The sequence below is a fragment of the Thamnophis sirtalis genome, unplaced genomic scaffold (assembly GCF_051295495.1).
Source record: "Thamnophis sirtalis isolate CommonGarterSnake01/CBP01778 unplaced genomic scaffold, rThaSir2_p1.2 scaffold_7, whole genome shotgun sequence".
In the NCBI taxonomy this organism is placed as follows: domain Eukaryota; kingdom Metazoa; phylum Chordata; class Lepidosauria; order Squamata; family Natricidae; genus Thamnophis; species Thamnophis sirtalis.
Genome location: NW_028261387.1, coordinates 77400169 through 77425451, shown reverse-complemented (window position 1 = coordinate 77425451; position 25283 = coordinate 77400169). Strand labels below are relative to the sequence as shown.

The 25283-nt window shown below is 39.8% G+C and overlaps 1 protein-coding gene across 2 annotated transcripts in view; it reads right to left on the bottom strand.

The window, feature by feature from the left end:
* PTPN1 (protein tyrosine phosphatase non-receptor type 1) overlaps window positions 1-23679 on the bottom strand; it is a 100523-nt gene extending 76844 nt beyond the window's left edge. Inside the window, exon 1 of one of the 2 annotated variants that reach the window (XM_087720460.1) lies at window positions 23462-23679. In XM_087720460.1, the coding sequence (XP_087576586.1) occupies window positions 23462-23524 (63 nt within the window). In that variant the 5' untranslated portion in view covers window positions 23525-23679. The remainder of the gene's footprint in view (window positions 1-23461) is intronic. The other variant, XM_087720459.1, reaches the window with a different exon arrangement.
* Between the last annotated feature and the right edge of the window lie 1604 nt (window positions 23680-25283).

Below are 25283 nucleotides of genomic sequence, written 5' to 3'. Positions count from 1 at the left end.
AGATCCCGCGGATTGGGGTATGGGGTGGAAGAAGGGAAAGGTAACAATCTCCTCATCCGAAGCCTTTTCTCAAGATACTAGATCTTCACTTTCTCTCTGGGAAAAGCTGTTGGCATCGTTGGGATCTTGTCTAGTGGAAGTAGTGCAGGATGGAAAGGAAACTTCCGAATGCAGGAGCGCCAGGTCAGGAGTCGCTGCAGCCTGGGACCTGCTTTTGCCCTGACACTAAGGAAGCAGAGTTGCCAAGAGGGCTGTGAACAAGCCTGGTTGTTCAAGGAGGCAGCCTTGCCGGATTATTTTCTTTGGGCTTCCCTTTTGCCACTCAGGTGCCAACACAAGGAACCATTAATCCAAATGGAAGGGATCCCCACCCCTTCTTGGCCAATGGGCCGTTCCTGGTCGAGCACAGCGGCGGCCGTTCAGCAGCCCCCATGTGTCTTTCCTTCCTCACTGAAGAGAAAAAGCGAGCTAACTGCCACTCCTTGGGCCAAGCGGCTCCGCGTCGCCGGTCAGAGGGAAGGGGGGACAAAATAAAGCACAGCGAGATATGTTTAGTCCTGCCCTGCCATGGGAGGGGTAGAGAAAAGGGGGTTTGAGATTGATAAAACCCTTTAGAAAGATTGAGCCTCCATGTGTCACGTTTTTGCCCTCCCCCAAAAAACCAGAGTGCAGAGTGCTCCTGGGGGCGGCAAAACCTTTTTAAAAAAAATTACCCCTTCAAAATCTTGGTGCGTCTTATACTCTGAAAAATACGGTATATTTACAATGGCTGCAGCATGATCACCACTTATGACCTTCCCAGCCAGCTACCTATCACCTGAACAGGCATCCAAGTACCAAGAGGAAGGATGTTAGCTAGCAGTTCATATCTATGGTTGGCTTGCTCTCATCTCCAAGGGAAATAGTCCCTCAGTAACTTAGACAAGACTTAGCCACCCTCTAGTCCCGTGATGGCGAACCTATGGCATGTGCTCTCTCTGTGGGCACGTGAACCATCGCCCCAGCTCAGCTCCACCGTGTATGCGCACATGCCTCCCATCGGCCAGCTGATTTTGGGGTCTCTACCCCACATGCAAGGGTGGGGGGTACATGAACATGCATGGCGGTGAGAGTCACATGGAGGGGGGGGGGTCGTGTGAGGAAGTGCCCCCCTCCTCGGCCCATTTTTTGTGCCAGGAGGCTGCAGGGGCTTTCAGCACGCAATGACAAAAAAGTTAGCCATCACTGCTCTAGTCCATGTAGCAATCATAATATCTCTGGAAAATTATAGCTGTGGGAATGTTCCTCTGTAGAAAGGCCATAACAGCAATTGCATTATCTCTCTAGACTGCCTTCAGTTGTTCCTAATAATGGCAAAAAATGACCCTTTGAAACATTGGTCCCCTTTGTACAAAGCTTCATCTGTTACACTTCACTTTTTCTTTCTACATCTTCCAGTATGTTCCAGTTATTCTTCAGCCTCTACTCTACTTGAACTCTAATAATCTCATACATTGTCTAAATCAGGGGTGGATTCCTGCCAGTTCTAACCTCTTCTACAGAAGAGGTTCCACAAATCTACAGTGCCGTTTAGAACCGGTTCTAGCTCCCTCCGTCTGCACATCATCAAGATGTAGAGCGAGAGGAGGAATTCTGGGAATTGAAGTCCACAAGTCTTAAAGCTGTCAAGTTTGAACACCCCTGGTGTTTTTTCTCTCTAAAGGGCTAGGGATGCAAAGGTCTTGTAACTTGACAGCTTTAAGACTTGGGTGCTTCAAATGCCAGAGTTTCCGAGCCAACATTTTGGTTGCTAAGCAATAGCGTTGTGAGTTTCATCACATTTTACAAGTTGGCCATGCCCACCCAGTCACATGGCTGGCAAGCTACTCCCACCCGGTCACATGGTTGGCAAGCCACTCCCACAAAGCAGGCCACACCTACAGAAGAGGTTCTAAAAAATTTTGAAACCCACCACTGGACCAAATCCACACTTTTTTTCCTTCACTCTTCTCTCACATATTTTTTTTACCTCTTCTCCTTTCTTTCTTCTCCAGAAGCGCATTGCTTCTTTCCTCTCTTTCTTAGTAATCTTCCTTATTCCTTTCCCCTCTTCTTAGTATAGTCTTTACTGTTATTGTACAAAATAAATACAATGAAATTGGTTGATTCTTCCATCCCTTACAGATAGTCCTAGACTTACAACCACAACTGAACCCAGAATTTATATTACTAAGTGAGAAATTTGTTAAGTGAGTTTTGCCCTATTTTACAACTTTTCTTGCCACATTTGTTAAGTGAATTATTGTGGTTGTTAAATTAGTAACATGGTTGTTAAGTGAATCTGGCTTCCCCATTGACTTTGCTTGCCAGAAGATCACAAAAGGGGATCACATGAGCCTGGGACACTGCAACCGTCATAAATGTGAATCAGCTGCCAAGGGTCTGAATGTAAATCACATGACCATGGAGATACTATAATGGTCATAAGTGTGAACAATGGTGATAAGTCACTCTTTCAGGGCTGAGGTAAATTCGAAAAGTTACTAAATGAACTATTGTAAGTTGAGGACTAGGTGTATTTTTTTCACCCATTTCAATCAATCTCCAAGCCAATGACAACTGGTATCTACTCTCCATCTACCAAATCACCTCATCTGCTGAGCTATAATGACCATTCTTATTCTGGAAACAATGGGTGAAACCGCAGGGACTGCTAAGAGTAAAATTATATTTAAAATTCTTGTGTAGATATATTTACTAATCCACATATTTACTAATCCAATCATATATTTCGGAAGGTGAGGAAACTGGTTTTTTTAATGTACATTTATTTCCTCACGTTTTCTTTAACTTATGGATTTTATTCAGGAGACTATTTTATTGCTCTTTATTTATAGCTATTTAGAACTATTTATTGCTTCTAAGGTGATCTAAATCTTGGCAATACGTTGTATAAAACTAAAATAAATAATTATTATATAAGTGAACTAATTTAGCTTTATGTCTATTTTATTTTCACAAGAAAAGTTGACCCAAGCTTGCTTATTTATCGCATTTATATAGCTGCCCATCTCCCAGAACGTGACTCTGGGTGACATACAATAAAAACACATAATAAAAATAGCAATTAAAAAGCATTCCACAAACTTGTAGTGGCTTCAGCTCAAATATTACTATTCTAAACCCAAACTTGATAGGTCTATACCTAAGTTTGATAGGTTTGTGTCTAGATTCAGCTAGTACCGTGATGGCGAATTAAGGGCACACGGACATATTTCTGAGGGCACATGAGGTGTTGCTCTGTCAGCTACAGTGCACAGGTGTGTGCTGGCCAACTGATTTTTGGTCTTCATTTTCAGCCATTTCTGGCCTCTAGGGTGGGGGAGGCTGTTTTCGCCCTCCCCATGTTCCAAAAAAGCTGTGTGCGCATGCATGGGGCAGTAGGGGAGGATCATGTGCGCATGCGCAGGAGGCATGGCACAGAGGGGGGATTAAATAATGGGAGTGGGCACTCATGCGCATGCAATAGCATGCACATTTGTGCTTTTAGCACCCGAGGAAAAATAGAACAATAATTCTTTTTTATAAAGAATTTTTTTTTATTTTTGAATAAACACAAACAGACAAAACACAAAACCATCTTCCATTACAAGTTGTAGAAAGTGTGTTGATTGATTACAAAAACTTCCATGCATCCCTTCCACAGTCACCACCTATAATTCATATCAAATCATATATTTTAAATCAAATATATTTATATATATTACTATCATCATACCTCAACCTTCATTTGACTATAATTGTTTTTATATCCTTTTATATAAAATATTCCAGATTTAAAGCAAAACCACATAATGGCATTCCATTAGCTCTTCCCAATATCATCCAGTAACATTACATCTTTATAACATGTTCTAAATAAAAATTGGTTATATTTAATAAAAGAGTTTCTAAACCTCCTTTCGTAGTCACCATTTGCAAATTATATCAAATTTCCTCTTATCAAACCAATACATATATATGCATTATTATCATTATCAATCAATTATTTAACTATATCCATTATCACTTCATTTTATACATAATGCTCTAAATTTGACTTAATTTTTTTATTATAAGCTTTCATTACATCAACCTGTGTTTTTCTAGTAATAGTGCAGTCTTATGTCTCTTGCCATTTGTGGCATTCAGTATTCTGGTTATTTCCTTAGTAAGTTTTGTATGGACTTCTCTTCGCAACTTATTGCATATTTTGAATAAGCTCCAAACCCTCCATCTGCTTCTTCAATCAGCTCATCTTTGGTTATCACTACTGCTTCTGACAAGATTTCTCTCCTTAGTTCCATCAATTCTTCTCTTTTCTTCTTCTATATTTTGAAATCAGGGGGTAGAGCTCCTATCCATCTATCTCCCCTTTCCATACTCCACTCTTTCCATTTCCAACCACACTCAGTTCACGGTCAGCATCAATTTTCTTGTCTCTTTGTTTATTTTTTCCTTCAGTTTTTAGAACTCTGACCACTTTCTTCATTTGATGAGCATCCTCAATTTTTCCATCAAATTTTACTGCTAATACTGCTAATAAACTAATCAAGGAGAGAAGCAACTTAGAACTAAGGAGAAATTTCCTGACAGTTAGAACAATTAATCAGTGGAACAACTTGCCTCCAGAAGTTGTGAATGTTCCAACATAGTTTTAAAGAAGATGTTGGATAACCATTTGTCTGAAGGGGTGCAGGGTTTCCTCCCTAAGCAGGGGGTCAGACTAGAAGACCTCCAACTCTGTTATTCTATTCTATGGTGTAAGTTACATATCACTCCTCTTTTTTCCCTGCCTTCTTTTTTTCAAGCAAAGCTAATATTTACACCAAGTTCCCTTTCAAGTTTTCAAATGTTTGTTAGTTATTTGTGATGATTTCCTGCATTTATCCTAAATTCAAAACAATGTGCATCGTATTTCTCAAATATTCTCCCACAGACAATGCTTTACGGTAGATTACTCCAGAGCCCAGTGCTTCTCATTGTCTAACTAGAGACTCAATAAACTTTGAGTGAGAGCTCGGTCTCCCCAGGCCTATTCCCACACTCTAATTGCTATGCAAAGCTTTTCTACTATATCGGAAGAGGCTAGAAATTTCTATAGGTCTCTTATTGACTTTGACTGCCAAAAAGAGATGCTTGTGGGATTTTCTGTCTCAGGTGCCAAAATAACTTGGCCACTATTTTGTAATATGCACTATGACAGGGAATTGATCATCTGCCACAGCAGTAAACATATCTGGACTGGGTCATCCTGCAAGATCAAGATATCACTGGTTAAGGAGAAGCTGACGTTGCAACAACACGACGTGGGATCTTGGAGCTCCAAGATTGCAGTCGATACTTTTGCCACTGGATGATCTTTTTGGACCCAAACCATCCTGAAGAGATGGTGACAGGGAAGAGTACGTCCTGCTCATCTCAGGGACACCACAAACTTCCTGATTGATCCAGGAGAATCTCTTTTTGCTGGCAACAGAAGCGCAGCCATTGAAGCTGCTGAAGTTGGGACAGCTCCGGAACGGGAGGAAAATGGAAAGAGAAAGTGTGTCCATCTGGTGAGGAAATCGTATAATTATAAAAGAGACCACCCCCCCCAAATTAAAGCTAAATTAAATTTTAAAAGAGACGAGAACAAGCGGCGAAATTAAGCTACATTATACAGTGTGTTATCCTTTTTAAAAAAAATTACAAATCGAATTTTTGCAAATGTTTCCTATTCTTTAAATTGAATGGAGTAATTTTTCTTCTACTTTTTATATTCTTTTTTTTATACCTATGGATTAAAATCTTTTTCCTTATTTTTAAAATGCTGGATTGGATGGGTTTTTAAGAATTTTGTTTTCTTTAAGCCTGTAATATAAAGAAGATATAAAAGGAATTCAAAAAGGGCTGTAATAACAGAGAGAAAGGAAGTAACACTTCCACTTGGAGGCCGGAGGCTTGGAAATACTGTTTTTTCTTTTTTCTCTTTGATCATTTGATTTTGCATTTCAAGCTTCTTCAGCTTGTTTACACAGAGTGATAGTGAGAAGAGCATGGGTTGTTTATACAGGTGCTCTTTGGGAGCTTTATTGGCAGCTGGAGTAGAGTGAAAAGAAAGTCTTGCCTTTAAAGATTATAAATGAACTTGCTTTAAATTTAACAATAATTCTTGCTTAGAATGGGCCTATCAGGTTGTCACTGATGCAGCTGGCAGAAGCTACACAAAAGTATCTCTCACTGCTGCTAAGATTTGCTAATAGACACCTCTTCCTACACACACACACACACACACACACACACACACACACACACACACACACAAACAAACTCACAATTGAATTCTGGCTAAAGACTTTGAACAATTCTAGCCCTGATGATAATGGAAACAGCAAGGCAGGAAAAGTCGAGGCAACATTCCAAACCCCCAAGGTTCCCCATTAATTAAGCCTGGAAAGCACCAAGTAACAATTGTTTTTTTTCCTGTGGGATAGTCTGCTTTCTATAAAAAAAATCATTTGAAATTGAGCTAAATTTTCAGGAATTATAGCCTTTGGGGCAAAGATGAAAATTTAGAAAGACAATTTAGGGAGCAAAATACTGTTCCATCATGAGTAACTTACTTTGGGTTTAATAAGATCTGATAAACTGTTTTCCACATTGGGAAACAAATAAGTATTTTAATGTTAGTTTTATTATATATTTTATGGGTTAATGTTTTATACAGAATGTTGTTCTATCACCATAAATAAAGTGTGATTTGATTAATTTTAACACTTTGTTCCCTAAGCAGAGTCTTGCCAATATAATTTTAATTTCTGTACCACACTGGAAATACATTTCAAGCACAGTTGCTTGAAATGAATAAAATGGCAGAATAAATTCTGCCAAGTTTCAGATGATTAGGTTCAAGAGTTTTATATTGTTATTCAACAACCATCAAGTCAAATACTAGTGTTTCTGTTAATGAAAAATGCTACACAGAAAAATGCCAAACTTACATAGTAAAATAAGTAGCTCTGTTTTACAGTAATTCTTTTATTTCACTATTTTTAGTTTGATGGTATATTGTGATACTTTTTGTTTTCTTCCTTTTGATTAAAGACTTTTAGATCAAAGTAAAACAAATGCTTCTGTCCTTGAATCTAGCTGTTGTGACAATCTCCATCACTGGAAGCTTTCAAAGAGACCGGACAAGCATTTGTCTGAAATGGTATAAAGCAGGGGTGTCAAACTTGATTTCATTGAGGGCTGTGTTTGATCTTGGAGGGGCGTGGTGAGTGTGGCTGTAGTGGTGGGGCCAGTTCGTCGTCACTCGCGTTGGGGGCATCTGTGATGGCCAAATGCTAAGATTTTCCACTCACTCTCCTTATAATCGCCTTCCTTCCCTCCTCTTCTTTTTATTTTCCTCTTCATTCTCCTTTCTTCTTCCTTCTCTTTCCTTATTTTTCATTCCTTGCTCTCTTCCCATCTCTCCTTTTTCTTTGTCTTTCCTCTCCTTTTGTTTTGTATTTAGTTTTAGTTTTACTAGCCTTCTGCCAGTGAAAACGGAGCTTGGGAGGGGGGGCTGTTTTTGGCCGGGCCGGCTCCTGCAACCCTCTACAAGCAGAGGCACTGCAGGCTGGTCCTTTGGTGTTTCCAGGGTGGCCCAATGGGCCAGATCTAAGCACCCCGCCGGCTGGATCCAGTCCCCAGGCCTTGAGTTGACACCTCTGGTATAGAGTCTCCTGCTTGAGCAGGGCTTTGCACTAGAAAACCTCCAAGGTCCCTTTCAACTCTATTATTTTATGTGCTATGAATTTATGAACCCTTATTCAGTTGAAATGCACATCTGTCACAATTGGTAAGGCACTGATATAAAGTAGATGGAGTTATTTTCTCTTCTGGTGGTTGGGCTGCTTTTTTTAAGGCTTACTGCAGAAATTTGTGGTTTGTTTGTTTGTTTTGAAAAAAAGAGACAGCCAGCTTGATCTAGTGGTTAAGGCATCAGGCTAGAAACCAAGACACTGTGAGTTCTAGTCCTGCCTTAGGCATGAAAGCTCACTAGCTGAATTTGGTCCAGTCATAATTCGAGGCTCAATTATGGTCATAAGTCAAGAAACACCTGTACTACAAGGACGTTGTCAGCAGCACCTAAAATCTCTGAGTCAATCATTCCATACAGAACACCAGAATCGAGTGATTCCCTTCTTCCCATTCATATGGAAAGGATTTTCCGAGGTGGCGCAGTGGTTAAATGCAGCACTGCAGGCTACTTCAGCTGACTGCAGTTCTGCAGTTCGGCTGTTCAAATCTCACCGGCTCAGGGTTGACTCAGCCTTCCATCCTTCCGAGGTGGGTAAAATGAGGACCCGGATTGTTGTTGGGGGCGATACACTGACTCTGTAAACCGCTTAGAGAGGGCTGAAAGCCCTATGAAGCGGTATATAAGTCTAACTGCTATTGCTAACTGCTATTGCTATTTTTTTTTAAAAAAAAACTAATTTTGTACTACAAGATCATTATATCCAATTATTCCACTATCTTCAACTCCTTCAGTTAGTTGCATTCCAATCCATATCCAAAGACATCCTTGTTCATTTATTAATTGTCTTATGTAAACTCCAGACAAAATAGCTTGTGTATGCATACAATTTTAAAAATCCAAACCCGTACTTCATATTTAATAATAAGAGAGGGAAAACATACCTGTTTTACTTTAAATAGCATCCTCTGTTTTGGCTATGCCATTTGGCAACACAATCATTTATTTTCTTAAGAATCTCAATAAGAGTTTTTGTCATCCCAAAACATTTTGGCTAAAGAACCTAGTTTTTTTTTTTTTTAATACTTCTCTACATTTTGTAATATTCAGGAACAAATTTGCATGTGGCCTTTCGGTTTGGAGACGATGAGTCACCCTAGCTTTGAGTAAAAATGATGAATTCATTTTAAAAATAAGAACCCATTAAAATTAACACAGTGGAAAGCAACCTGGCAGATTAGAGTTACTTTCAAAATTAATAGGTGCCAAATCTCCTTCTCATTCATAGGATTTTTCTTAAGGTTTTTGAAATGAAACTTTCCAATCAACACATTCTATAAAATATTGGCCTCCAGTTGAAAAATACACCCATTTCACTACCCATTACTCAAGGTTAGTAGAAAATTGTGACCATGAGAAACAAAATTACAGTAGCATAATTTGTAAGTCTTTAATCTTCTAGAAAATCTGTTTTTATAAAAACCAACTGCTACTATTGCAGGACTTTCTGTACCAACATAATTCATCCGAACTGTCCAGCCAAACCTTTTTCTGTAGAATATATCACATTATCTTTCTACAGAGTACATTTTATGCTAAACTGTAATGAGGTTTAGTATATTTAAATAGTGACATCAAAAGTTAAAATAGATATGAGCAACATAACATACATCGTACATACAGGATAATGTTTGAAGACACATCTTGCCCAGTTCAATGGTACAGCCTTTAATGGTTTTAAACATTTTAGGCCTTGGTAATAATATTACAACACTATTCGAAAATTGTGAATTCCAACACACTACAAAAATACCCTCCACCAAACGTCTATTTGCGAAATTGTTTGCCAATACAAACTTTTGAAATCCACAAGAGGCAAACTGTCACTTAAATGTCCAATGTCACAAATTATTACTAATATCGTACAAACAGAACCCAATTTAAACATTGCCTGGTTTATGTATTAGATCTATTTCTTTCCTCCTGGGAATATTGCTTGTTCTATCTGCCAATTAACAGGCAATCCTCTAAATCAAGGATGTCAAACTCCCTGCGTTTGCGTCACACTCTGGCCACGCCCAGTTTAGCAAAAGGGAAAAAAGTCCTGATATGTCACGTGACGCTGTCATGACGTGAGTTTCCCTGCTCTAAATGCAATATACAGTTTTTAGATCATAAAAATTGTTGTCTAACTGCCAGTTTTCAAAATCATTGTACCTATTTATGTACTACCAATATCTTGCCTTGCAAACCATTATGTATAGAAAACCTTCTTATTTAATCTAATGAGCATCATTGCAGATTCATCCTTTATTTGATTTTGTATTTACATGTAGTCCTTAATTTGCAACTGGCCATTCAGAGTTATGTTAGCCTCATAAGCACTTCCGGCTGTCACAAAATGTTCCCTCCCTCTGCTCACATTTACAACTGGTTGTGCAGCATTCTGTGGTCACATGACCACAATTTGCTACCTTTTTTTGCCAGATGCCCATTCAGGAGAATGGATTTTATAATGCAGCAGGTTCCAAGAAAGGAGAGAACACAATCTAAGAAAAAAGATCAGACCCAGCCAATCCACCTTTGGGCCTCTCTATATAGTACAGAGGCCATGTGACACCATCCCAGAAGCAGAAGCCATTTTGGATTGGCAGGTATGGGAGGCGGAGTTAAATGCGTCATCAGTTTAGAGTCCTTACATTGCCACAAACGATCCAACCCCAGCCCACCCACCCACAAAATTTATTGACCCTTATCTAGTGCCAATTTTGTGCTGACAATTAGTTGTCTAGATTCTTCTGTATATGCTTGAATAAATCTTCTATGTACAACTTAATCCTTTGTACCTAATACATACTAGCTTTCCATATAAAGTCTCAAATATGCATGTTGTAGAAAAACTTTGTCCATAAGAATTTTAATTTGCAGTCTGAACCTAGCTTGGCGGAGGTACAGGTTTACTATACATTAGTCCTTGACTTACAACCACAATTAAGCCCAAAATTTTGGTTGCTAAACAAGACAGTTGTTAAGTGAATTTTGCCCCATTTTAAGACCTTTCTTGTCCAGTTATTAAGATAATATGTTAAGTTGGTAACATGATTGTTAAGTGAACTTAGCTTTCCCATTGACCTTGATTGTCAGAAGGTCACCAAAGACAAACCTATGAACCTGGGACACTGCAACTGTGATAAATATGAGCCAGTTGCCAATGTAAGAATTTTGATCATGTAACCATGGGGAACACTACAACGGTTGTAAATGTGAAGAACAGTCATGTTACTTTTTTTGGTACAGTTGTAACTTCGTATGGTCACTTAATGTACCGTTAACTTAAGCACTATCTGTGTCATCTGTTTTTCTGAGAATTATACCCATTTAATTCCAGAGAAACGGTGAATTATTAGAACATTTTCTGAGATATTGATACAAGCTATGAAACAGATTGTATTCTTTGCCTTTGTCCTGGGCATCCATCCCAAACTCTTATGCCCTGAAGAATTTGTGGCAAACCATCTGGTACCCAAATGCCAAAGTACTTCCAACAAGAACTCCCTGTCACAGCCATCCCTGTCACACTATGTATGACAAAGTAAGTCAAACTCAGAATATTTCATTCTTTTTAGAAAAAAAATCCCCTCTTTCATATTTTTTGTTGTTGCCCATAATCCTAAATTTTGTTAGATTGCATCATTAGAATTCAAGTGTACTTTACTAGAACAAGATAAAATTAAAACCAAACATTTTTTTTCATAATCAACTATAGGTGCTCCTTGCTTAACAAGTGGAAGTTACAATAACCCCCCATAAGCTACAGATAGTCCTTGACTTACAACAGTTCATTCAGTGACTGTTTGAAGTTACAATGGCACTGAAAAAAGTGACTTATGACCATTTATTCACACTTCTGACCGTTGCAATATCCCCATGGTCACATGTTCAAAATTCAAACTAACTCAGGTTTATGACCTGTTGCAGTGTCCCAGCGTCATGTGAGCCCCTTCTGCGACTTTCTGATAAGCAAAGTCAATGGGGAAGCCAGATTCACTTAACAGCCATGCTACTTAATTTAAAATCTGCAGTGATTCATTTAAAAACTGTGGCAAGGAAAGACATAAAATGGAGCGAAATTCACTTAACAACTGTCTCGCTTAGCAAAAGAAATTTTGGGCTCTATTATGGTCGTGTTGAGGACTACCTGTACTTAGGATCTCTAGAATTCTGATGCCTCTAAACATTCCCACCCCCCAGAGTCACATGACTGCATTTCAGGCGCTTGGCAACCAGCTCACCTTTACTGCGGTTTGCAAGGTTCTGCAGTCACATGATCATGATTTACAGCAGGAGTGGGGGAACTATGGCCCCTGTGTAAGTTGTGGACTTCAGCTCCCAGAATTCCTGAGCCAGCCATGCTAGCTCAGGAATTCTGGGAGTTGAAGTCCACTGGTCATAAAGGGGCCATAGTTTTCCCACCCCTGATTTGTAGCATTTTTTGCTGGTGAGGAACAAAAAGTGTTCACACTGATTCACAAACAGCAGTGTTTGCATAACGACCACTGCAAAAGAAGTTGTTCATTTGGATTCAGTCACATGGGTGCCTCAACTTATGACTATCATGACTTATGACAGAGGTTCCAGCTCCATTATAGTTGTAAGTTGACAACTACTTGTATTTCCAAAGTTCATACAATTAGAAGGGAGAAAAATCGAATTGCTTTTATATGCTATTGCCTGGAATATAAGCACCATTTCTGAAGAATGATAATATCATGATTCTGTTGTTCAAATGACAGCCACTAGAGCAGGAAAAGACAAACCCTTTAAACTGATAGATAGACTAACCCCTCATTGCTCAACCCACCCACCCCAATTCCAATTTTTTGAATAAGACAAATCTATAATTACATTATAGCTTTGTCTGCTCAAAAACTGCCATAATGGATATAACCATTCAAAAACTTAATACCAAACCAATGAGTTACCTCCTAAACTGAGTTTCACAAAGCAGAAATAATACTCAGTACTCATACTCAGCTAAACCAAAATCAAACTAATCATTTCATGGTCAGCATCCTGTACAAACTCACATGGCGTTTTTAGCAAAGCAGAGTTTCTTGGCATAACATCCATTCATTCTGACTACCGTATTTTTCGGAGTATAAGACACACCGTTTTCCCTCAAAAAAGAGGCTGAAAATCTGGGTGCGTCTTATACATTGAATACAGCATTTTTTGCCTTCCAAAATCCTGCCCCCTTCAACAAAATGGCCGTGCATAACCTCTAGGAAGCTTTTAGAGAGCTCCTGGGTGCGAGGGAGGGCAGAAATGAGCAAAAAATAGCCCAATTTTTGCTCAATTTTAACCTCCCCCCCCAGTCCCCAGGAGCACTCTATAAGCTTCCTAAGGGCTACCCGTGCCCCTTTTTAAAAAACAAAAAAAGGCCCATTAAAAAAAAAATGATCCGTTTTTTCTCATTTTTGCCCCCCCCCCCAAGGAGCACTCTGCAATTCCCCTAAAGGCTATTCATGCCTTTTTGTGAAAAACGGCCCGTTTTGGGGAGGTTTGCAGAGTGCAAAAACTTTTTTTGATTTGCCTCTTCAAAATCTTGGTGCGTCTTATACTCCGGTGCATCTTATACTCTGAAAAATATGGTATTTCCTGTGACCTTTTTTGATGCAATTTCGTTATAGGTCTGCTCCAAATTCTCCAAAGGAAGGTATGCATAAATATGCTTTCTCAGGTTGTTCCCAAATAGAGAATGCTCTTCAGAGAAGGCCTACTAGCCTAATTTTTGCCCTCCAATTTAATCAACTACCTTGTTTCCCTGAAAATACCACCTACCCTGAAAATAAGTCCTAGCTTGATTTTACATGTGTGCCCAATATAAACCCTACCTCCCAAAATAAGCCCTAATTGATACTCCTGGGAGCACAGGTAAACATTAAGCTAGGGTGGGGATGGGGGGTGGTGGAGCTGCCCTACTACTTACCTTCAGACAGTTGAAGCTAGACCTCATACACCCCAACAACTGCCTTGCTAACCCTTTTCTTCTGTAGCTGGCAAGACCAGAAAGGCTTTCCTGAAGGCCTCTGCAGCCAATAACAGTAACAATAATAATAACTGTTATTGGCTGCAGAGGCCTTCAGGAAAGCCTTGGCGGCCACAGAAAAAGTTTCTGAAGGCATTTGACAGTGAAAAGGAGGCTAGGGGTGACACGCACAAGTGAGGTGAGTCAGTGGACTACCCCCTCAAAAATAAGACCTAGTGCCTTTTTTGGTGGCAAAAAATAAGACAGGGTCTTATTTTCGGGGTAACACAGTAACACCGATTGTCATCTTTTACTAATAATTTTTTTAAAAAAACTTCTTCTGTAATTCACTTCTACAGAAGCCTCTCAAAAGTTTTCATAACCCATCTGAATGCATTCAGTGTCTCCTAGAAAGCTGCTTGCTCTACCATTTATGATCTCTCCTCAATCTTCTAACCTTTTCAGAAGCCATAGCACGAAGAGAGGGAGCAGTTGGAAATTTCCTGGTAAGAATCTAAAGCCTACATTTCTAAACTAAAAATAAGGAAATGTGTAGACCATTATGTTTTGACAAAATTACAGCTTGTTCTTGGTACTGGTTCACAAACGTTCAGCTAGTAATATGTGACAAGTTAAGTACTCTAGGACCTCCACCCCCCTGATTAAAATAATCTTTATTCTTAATATTAAAAAAGCAGCATGATAGAATATTTCCACAAAGAAGAGAAACATGTTCTTAAAGGCAGAAAGCAGCCCTAGTCTTCATGCCATAGGAAAACAACCTGAAACAGAAGAGACTGATCTTTTGGAATGGAGATTTGGTATCTATTCAGAAAGACTGGGCCAATCTATTCATAAACAAAACGCCTTCAGCCACAAGCTCCCACAGAAGGCTGAAGCTGATGGGATTAAGAATTTACATTTCCACAGGCAAATTCTAAGGACAGGGCATGAGCTTTAGGATATAATAGAATTTACCCATCACTATTAGAATAGCAAAAGAAGCAAGGCTCAGTACATTGCACAACCCCCTGGAGCATCTCAATCACCAAACCCTAGAATACAAATCCATCCACTCAGCCATTTTGTCAACCACCTCAGAAACATGTTGCTGTCACTGAAGTTTCTGGAAAACCAAATAAACAGAGACTGTCTTTATTGTAGCCAGCCTATATTTTATTTCCAGTAATTTTTCTTCTCCTGGCTTGGAACCAGACTGTATTTTAATTCCAACAGTTTCATTGCTGGGTCAAAAAAACTTTTGTATAATGAAAGATGTTTTACTTTCTTCACGTATTATAATACAACCATGCTTGTTTGACCATGCTTTGCTGAGTCAGCAGTAATTAGCTAGGTTTGTAGCTCAGCGGTAGTGTAACTTAGCACAGCAGTATGCAACATTCAATTTCTTTTTCAGCCACTTCAGACCATCATCAGTTTGGGGGGGGGGGAGGCAGTGGGGATTTCTTTCCTATTAGGGGATGTGTTTACATTTTATAGGGTCATTTAAGCTTTTTTAATTTACTTCCTGCTGAAAATCAGCAGGAAATTGTGCTGCCAGTATAATTTGCTGCCCAATTCAGTGTTATGATAGGGTAGGGTGGGGTGGGGAAGATTTTGAGCTACCAAAAGAGTGTCTTGGAAACAGATTTGATTTTGACAACCAATTTGTTGCCTTCCCTTCATTTTTTGGGAACAAAAAATCAACATCCACATACATATTTGAAAAGACTCACTGGCAAAAATACAACTTTAAAACATTTGTGCACAACTGCCCACAACTGTTGCTTGATGTCAAAATTACACATAAATATATACGACCAGTAGTTTCATTTTCAAACTTTTGCAAAGCTACCTTTAGAAAGTGTTCTGCAATAGTAAGACTGAAAGCCTTATGACAAGCAATTCAGCCTTTATTTTAATTAAATCTAGGCCTTGGAGATAGAGGTGGTAAAATGATAATTATCTGCGTAAGAAGGAAAATGTCATCAGCAAACACATATTCACACAGACTGAAATTACAAATGTGCTCCACAGCTGGAACAAATTTGATTAAAAATTCATATATATAAAGGCAAAGAGGTCGTGGCTTAATTGTGATCAAGGCAGGAAAAGCCACCAGGGTTACATCAGGTTCTGCACTGACAAAAATCAGATCTTCCTATCTGATCTGATACTCTAGTGAGGGCCTGTTGAGAGAGTCCTCCAAATAGTATATAGCAGGCAGGTTAGGTTGCAAATTTTCTTAGTAATAGACCCTGTGTTGTGGAACACACTTTCCTTAGAAGTAAATTGAATCCCTTCCCTCCCTGTATTTTACTAAGCATTTTATTTTAGCATGCCATTGGTCCCAGTTGGTTGTGGGCATCTAACTCTTTATGTGCTGGAAATCCTTGACTTAGAACAGCTCATTTAGTGACTGTTCAAAGTTACAACTGCACTGAAAAAAATGACTTATGACTGTTTTTCACCTTATGACCACTGCAAAATCTCCGTGCACATGTTAGATTTAGATGCTTGGCAACTGACTCATATTTACAGTATGACGGTTACAGTGTCCTGGGGTCATGGACCCTTTTGCAACCTTCTGACAAGCAAAATCAATGGGGGAGCCAGATTCACTTAACAACTATGTTGTTTAACAACTGCAGTAATTCACATAACAACCGTGGCAAGAAAGGTCATAAACTGAGGAAAAGTTTCAAGTTTCAAGTTTAATTTTATTTATAGGCCGCCCAATCCCGGAGGACTCCGGGTGTCTTACAGAAAGGGGAAAGAAAACAAAACAAAATAAAATAAAAATAAAATAGACAAGTTAAAAAACAACACAGATACGTTCATTTCAGTCGGGGCTGGACCTCACCAATGAGGTCAACAGCCCCAGGCCTGCCGGAATAGCCAGGTCTTGACAGCTTTTCTGAAGGCCATGAGAATGGGTGAGGTCCGGATTTCTGGGGGTAGTTCGTTCCAAAGGATCGGGGCAGCCACAGAGAAGGCTCTCCTCCGGGGAGCCGCCAGCCGACATTGTCTGGCTAATGGCATCTGAAGGAGGCCCACCCTGTGGGATCTTACCGGCCGTTGGGAGGAGTGTGGCAATAGGCGGTCTCGCAGGTATGCTGGTCCTAAGCCATGCAGGGCTTTAAAGGTAATAACCAACACCTTGAATTGCATCCGGAGACCAATAGGTAGCCAGTGCAGCTCGTGGAGGATAGGTGTGACATGGGTGTACCTAGGTACACCCAATATCGCTCACGCGGCTGCATTTGGACTAGTTGCAGTCTCCGAACGCTTTTCAAGGGTAGCCCCATGTAGAGCGCGTTGCAGTAATCCAGTAAGTGAGTAAGCTCACTTAAAAGTCTCTCTCAGCAACAGAAATTTTGGGCTCAATTGTGGTCATAAAGCGAGGACAGCCTGTAATTGCATTGTATATTATTTTCAATTAATTTGATAACTTTTTTTAATTTTATTTTTGTTATGTTGTACATCGCTCAGAAGCTTAATTGATTGGGGAAATCTATCAATACTGTAAAGAAAGATATAAGGCAAATAAATGTTTCTCACATGAGATATAATAGAAAAATGGCTTACTACAATGTTGTTCTACCATCAAGAGCTCAATTAAGTTACTCAAAACTAGATAGATAATGTGCCATTAAGGCATTTTTGACCCCTAATAGTCACATCGATTTTCTCCATGATGATTTATCCCTAATCTTTTCTAACATAATGTATTTTTGGAGTATAAGACGCACCCTTTTCCCTCAAAAAAGAGGCTGAAAATCTGGGTGCATCTTATACACTGAATACAGCATTTTTTGTTCCCCAAAACTCCACCCCTTCACCAAAATAGCCTTGCAGAGCCTGTAGAAGGCTTTCAGAGAGCTCCTGCGGGCTGAGGAAGGCAAAAATGAGTGAAAAACAGGCCGTTTTTGCTCAATTCCCCCCCCCACCCCCAGGAGTACTCTATAAGTCTCCATAAGGCTATTCATGCCCTTTTTTCAGGCCTGTTTTTTGCTCGTTTTTCCCCTTTCCTCAGGAGCACTCTACAAGCCTCCTAAGGGCTATCCATGCCCTTTCATTGAAAAAAAATATGGGCCCGTTTTCGCAAAAAATGGGCAGTTTTTGGGAGGTTTGCAAAGTGCATTTTTTTTAAAAAAAAACTTTTTTTAATTTACCTCTTCAAAACCTTGGTATATTTTATACTCTGGAAAATACGGTAATTTGTGTACTTATTCCATTTCATTTAGTGACTTCATTTGAAGTTGCAATGGCACTGAAAAAGGTGACTTATAGCCAGCCCTCACACTTTACAACTGTCACAGCATTCATACAGTCGTGTGATCAAAACTGAGTGTTCCCATATGGTCAAGTGATCAAAATTGAGAGCTAGGCAACTGGCATGTATTTATGACAGTTGCAGTATCCTCCTTCATTTAAGTATTAGAGTGATTTGCTAACAACCATAGCAAAAAAAAAAAAAAAAAAACCAGTCATAAAATCAGGTGTAACTATTAACAACCACCTTGTTTAGCAACAGAAATGTTGGTCCCAATTATAGTTATAAATTGAGGATTCCCTGTAATTATTCACCTCCTTTCTCCCTTTCCCAGCAACTGAGCCTTCTCCAAAGAGCTGGGCCTTCACATTGCCAAGAGAGCTCACCGATCAGATAAAATTATTTTGAGGCTGAAGGAGTTGCCTTGTCTTTGTTAAACCAGAAATTACAAAACTGCTCTTCCCTTTTTGCTCCCTGGCAGTCAGTTCGTAAAACACGCTATCCAACTAAGAGAAAGTAGTTATACCAGTTGGCAGTCCTTAATGCTCTGACCCCCCTCACAAATTCATCCACTCCCATTGAAAAACTAAATTAGTAGCTATCTGCCACATCCAAGCTAATTTGCCACTTGGAGAAGCAGGAGGCAGAGCCTTGCAGGTATTCAAGAAGTCCAACAAGAAAAACAGCTGGCTGCTTTTATGTGGACTTCTTTTAAGGCAAAGCAGCATGAAGACTAAAAAGGCCATGCCTTGAGCTCATTTAAACTAGAGAAAGGAAGCCTTTTGTTATGAAGCATGCACTATGATTAGGTGTACTACGGCTTCATGGGGGGGGGGGGGGGGACACGTCATGTAAACAGATTAATAAAGGAAAGAGTGATCATAATAGGAGAACAGGGACAACTCTAAGCGACATAGCCTTATAATTAAATATCAGGAAATGCATCAATAGACAGTTCAATAGATGGGAAAGGGAAAACTACGGTAAATAGGATTGCTGATGTTTCTATCCAAGTACTCCCTGCAAGATTATAGTTGATGGAATGAGAGGAGATAAAACAGACTATATTGAACTTGCAATGCTTGGGGGCCACTGTGAACCTGGCCCAGGTGGGATTCACAGAGAAAATATTTAGCCATATTCTTCAAAGGCTAGAAGAGACCTCATTTTTATTCCTGACCCAAGTTCAAAATGTCCATGCTAGAATAAATATACACGCTTTTCAAGGATTTGCAAGAATCGTAGCCTTCCAAGATTTCTCTACTGTGCTTTTAGTAAAAAAGAGAGAGAGAGAGAGAGAGAGAGTACTGCAGCTTGCTAGCACATTAAGGAGTGATATTATGCAAAGCACATAGTGTAAAAATTCCAGGAACAGAGCAACCACCTTGACCTAATTTCTTATGTTTCGCTGATACAGTACAGATTTCCAGCCAAATTCGGTACAGATACAGTAAGAGAACAAAATTAAGAAAGAACTGCTAAGCTACCTTAGTCATTGACATTTCAAGACCAGATTAGCAAATATCCTGTTTCTCCAACTTTCAATAATGCTTAGCATACTAAAGAGCATCCCCCTTCCCCTCCCTAGAAAAAACCCCGCACACAATTTGAGATCTCTTTTTGTTCAGTGGATATGCCGGGCTCTGAAAACTATCAATCAAACTCTACTGAAATCAGCAGTTTTGCAAATGCCTAGGATGGCATGCTTAATTTGTAATTTGATGATGTATGCACTATTATTTCACCAAGCCTTACAGAAGATCTTTTTCAATATTTCCTAACATGATCATAAGGAAAAAGAAATGGCTTAGGCAACTTTTCCAGTCTCCAAAATCCCATGGCAAGGGATAAATTCATTCATCTCCTCTATAGGGTGAATATTGGCTCAGACTAATTTCATATATTGATTTAGCCTTGCAGCATATGAACTAAAATGTCATCAATAGCCATTAAAACAGATCTTACAAAACTCCATGCTAAAAGGAGGTCCCTTTTATAAAGTCGGGGAAAACATCCCTTCTGTAGAGATTTTATTATTGACTCACCAAAATCCCCAAGCAGTCAAATGTGGGCCTTTAATAGGTACACACACACAAAGATAATAAAATAATAACATCTGACAACTTTGGGAAGGTCTAGATAGGTGGATAAAAATGCCAATGCAAACATGTGGTTGACTGTCTGATTAATAATAATATAATAATAATAATAATAATAATAATAATAATAATAATAATAATAATAATTCCACTGGGAACATCAGGTTCAGAAGGTTTTAGAGAATGAGAAAGTCAAGATCCTGTGGGACTTCAGAATCCAGACTGACAGGCACTTGGCCTACAACACACCTGACATAACAATAGTTGAAAAGAAAAAAGTATGGTTCATTGACTTTGCAATACCTGGAGATGTACGAATTGAAGATAAACAGCAAGAACAAATCACAAAGTACCGGGACTTGCAAATTGAAGTTGAGCAACTGTGGAAAAAGAAATGGTGTGTTGTCCCGATTGTAATTGGAGCCCTTGGAGCAATACCCAAAGGGCTACCTCGCTATTTGGAAATTTTAAATTTATCAGACTTGAACATTCTGATTCGACAAAAAACCACCCTACTCAGAACAGCTTATATCCTCTGATGTTACCTTAACAGTTCCTAGGCCCTTGGTTAGGACTCGAGCTGTTGAGCTACCAACCAGCCCCAAAGGCTGTGAATCTCACAAAAGATTAACATAATAATAATAATAATAATAATAATAATAATAATAATAATAATAATAGGAAACTAATGACAATGCACTACAGTTTACATCCACGTGGTGATACTGATAGACTATATCTGCCCCGAAAATCAGGTGGCAGAGGATTATTACAAGTGAAGCAAACAGTTGAAGAAGAAAAACATGCACTGGCTGATTATTTAAAAGACACTCAAGAACATCTATTAATCGAAGTAAAGAACAAAAATCTACTGAAGGCCCAACAGACAAAACAAGAATACAGAAAAGATGTGATAAAATCAAGAATGGAGAGTTGGCAGAACAAAGCACTGCATGGTCAATTTCTGGAAAAAATAAAAGATAAAGTGGACAGTGAACAAACTTGGTTATGGTTAAAAACAGGTACATTAAAGAAAGAAACAGAGTCACTAATCCTGGCTGCGCAAGAACAAGCTATCCGCACAAATGCCATTAAGGCCAAAATCGAAAAATGCTCTGATGATGCCAAATGCAGACTTTGCAAAGAAGCTGATGAAACTGTTGATCACATACTCAGCTGCTGTAAAAAAATCGCCCAGACTGATTATAAATTGCGGCACAATTCAGTAGCACAAATGATCCATTGGAATTTGTGCAAAAATTATAATATTAAAACAGCAATAAACTGGTGGGAACATCAGCCTGAAAAAGTCACCGAAAATCAGATGGTCAAGATCTTGTGGGATTTCCGTATACAAACCGACAAAATACTGGCGCATAATACACCAGACATCACACTGGTTGAGAAAAATAAGGTCACAATCATAGACATCGCAATACCAGGTGATAGCAGGGTCGCCGAGAAGGAACATGAAAAAATCGCAAGATACCAGGACTTAAAAATCGAAATTCAACGACTATGGCACAAACCAGCAGTGGTAATTCCAGTGGTAATTGGCACACTGGGTGCTATTCCAAAAGCACTGGAATTACATTTAAAACAGTTAAAAATTGACAAAATCACCATCAGTCAAATGCAAAAAGCCGCACTGCTTGGATCTGCACGCATATTACGAAAATACGTTACGACGTCCTAGGCCCCTGGGTGGGGCCCGACTAGTAACCAATGCCAAATCCGGCGAAACAACTGGCCGCTGTGATACAATTGTACAACAACAATAATAATAGTAGTAGTAGTAGTAGTAGTAGTAGTAGTAGTAGTAGTAAGTGCCATCTAAGCTCAACATAATAAGACCAGGTCCTTTCTTAAGACTTTCACCCCAAGAAACAATATATCCATTTGATGTTCTTGTCCATTTAAACGTATGTTTTATTTCTATTTATTTATCAAATTTATATAGCCAGCCAAAAGGCTATATCTCAACAAAAGTTACTTTGGGTGGTAGACATAATGAGATAAAACAATGTTAAGTTGCTAAATTGACAGCACTTCATTAAATGTATTGATCCTTTCTAATCCATGGGACACAAGTGTTCACTCTTAATCCAAAAATCTATTTAATGGGCCTTTCTTCTATCCCATGCAACTTGTGAGATGCAGTTCAAAAACAAGCAAAATTATAACTTATCCAAGTCACTGTGTATGGTTCAGAACTCAATGTTTCACAATTAAGGTCAAATTGCAAAGACTACTAGAAACAAAGAAAAAAAAATACTTTCGCTTTTCGTGAAAGCCTGTCAGAAAACATCTGCAGGTTGGAAAAATAAATAAATAAATAAAACAAAAAGCACATTTAGACATGGTTTCCACACTGTCCAGCCAACACGTGTGAGTATCTATATGGTGAGTATCTATAAGAGATCACAACTTTTAAGCAGCAGCTGCCTTCCTTGGTAGGCAACAAATCAGATAGGGATTAAGGAGATCAGGTTTTTCCTTCCCCACAAAAAAAAGTGTGTGGGAGAAATAATGAGCCTTACTGGCTTTCCAGTAAGGAAACAAACAAGGACCCCTTCATATAACTGCTCCAGGGCACTGCGCAAAAAAAAGACTCTTAATTAAGAGATGCCCCAGGCAGATGGCAAGCAAACCTATTTTCAAGAGTCAGCTGATTTCCCTCCCTCCGGACACCTCATAGTGGGAGGGGGGCACACCCTTGAAAACCTAGGGTGTAGAAGGGACCGTGAAGGGATCAAGGGTAGACAAAGATAAAGAAGAGCCTCTTTAATTTCCACTGGGGATGGCCTGCAGATCTGCCCCCTCCTTTCTTTTAGCAGAGCATCTTAAGAAATTAACATGGGTTTCTTTACTTCCTTTGATCATGATTCAATCTTCGGCTCCCTCTTGTCTTGAGTGGGGGGAGTACACATACACACAACTCCAGGGCGCGCACAATGCAAGTCATCCTCTCCCCGGCAAGCTTCACATGCAGGGAAAGGGGTCATTTCAAAGGGAGTTGGGTGAGGGATGCAAGAAACGGACTCCCCAGTCCCAGCGTTGCGTGTAGTGGAGGGAGCCGTGCCAAGCCGCTCGCGGGGAAAAAAGGAGAGAGAGCCCGGATCGCGAGTTGGGAGCCGATCGCGACGCGGTTACCAAGAGGGGTGAAGGCGAGAGCTTTTGTCCGAGGAGCGAGTGCGAGTCCCCGGGGAGGAGGCGTGGAGGGAAAAGAAGCTTGCTGGACCAGCGGACAAAGAAGCGGCCGCGTTTCGCTCCGTGCCGGGCAGGTCCCGGTGCATTTCTCCCACCTCGCTCACCTGGTAGATGGCGGCCCAGCTGTCCTCCTGGTCCAGCCGCTGGAACTCCTTCTCGATCTCCATGCTGCGGGGAGGGGCTCAAGTTTGGCTGGCCCTCGGCCGCCGCCGCTGCTGCTACCGCTGCTGTTCGGACGCCAGGGCGAGTCCCAGCCGCTGCCTGGAGCGCCGCCGCCGCCGCCGCTGCTGCCGCCGCCTCCGCGGCTCTTGCTGCCTGGTCGCTTCAGATAGCGCCTCCCCTTCCTTCTCGCTCCCTTCCAGCCCACACGGAAACTACGCAAGCAGCTTCTTAGCCTTCCGGCATGGTCCTCCCCGACTGGCAGAGAGGAAAGCTGCGGGAGGCTCTCTCGAGCGGTGCTGAGAGGGAGCGGGGCTTCGTAAGGATGAGAGGATGATCCGCTGTGATGCTTAGCTCCAGGCGCAGCGAGATCAAAGGGCCGATCAGAGTACTTCTGAGCCCCTAGAGTACTCCGAGCCCACTGTAACAACATTGCCAAAAAGGCACTAAGCGTTGTTAACCTAACCCTGCATAGCTTCTTCTCTGGCAACCAGGGCATGCAAAACATTTGCTAGACCAATTCCCGAATCACTGCACTGCATATGGGACATTAATACAATTGAGCAAGTCAACAACTGTAACTGATTAATAGTATTATTGTTTCTTACTCATTTTCTGCATTCTGCACAATATTACTTTCAGAAAAAGGAAAATAATGTGATTCTATCTATCTATCTACTGTATCTATCTATCTATCTATCTATCTATCTATCTATCTATCTATCTATCTATCATCTATCTATATCTATCTATCTATCTATCTATCTATCTATCTATCTATCTATCTATCTATCTATCTATCTATCTATCTCCTACCTACATATCAAACTGAGCTGAAGTATAGACATAATCTTCCTATATCAATGAAGTGAATAACCCCATAATTTCAAATAGTAGTCAGCAAGAATATTAAAAAATCTCCATTCCAAGTTACTGATATATGGGGTGCTAAAAGTACACATATCTTTTCCAATACCCTGTAACTTAATCCCTTTTTTCCCTTTTCAATAAAACTAACTTTGTGGCATGCCACTGAATATCTTTTTCCAGTTTTATGAGTATTGATGAGCATTTTGAATGTGCTTTTCAAACCAGCTATATATCTGTTACTGTAGTTCTTGTGTCATTCCAGACTACACTTAATTAACTTGCTGATGGGATTAACTTGTCATGAGATACTTTATCAAGTGTTTTGCTGAAGTTAAGATAGTTACAGTTTACACCCCCAATATGGTGAGGAAATTATCCATGAGATAAAGTTAGTCTGACAAGACTTATCCCTGAAAAATCCATGCTGGCATCTGGTAATCTTGGCACTGTTTTCAAGGCCCTTACAAACCAAGCACTTATGACTATAACCGTGTTGCTTGCATCTTTCAATTTATATTGTTTCCTAGTACGATTTGATAGCTTATTAGTAACCTTGACTATCACTAAGTGTTATATCTTTTTATTCTTGATGAATGTATTTTATTCTCCTTATGTACACTGAGAGCATATGGACCAAAGACAAATTCCTTGTGTGTCCAATCACACTTGACCAATAAAGAATTCTATTCTATTCTATTTTATTCTATTCTGATCCACCAGGAGTTGACATGCATTTGAATCTTTTTGGTGGCATTTTTTTTCTTTCAAAAGGAGGGTGATTCTGCTGGCTTTAAAGAAGGCCATGATCCAGCCCCTCCTGAAGTAAATCATACTGGATCCAAGATCAAAACAATTGTCATCCAGTCTCAAATACAAGGAAGGTTGTTGAGAAAGTAG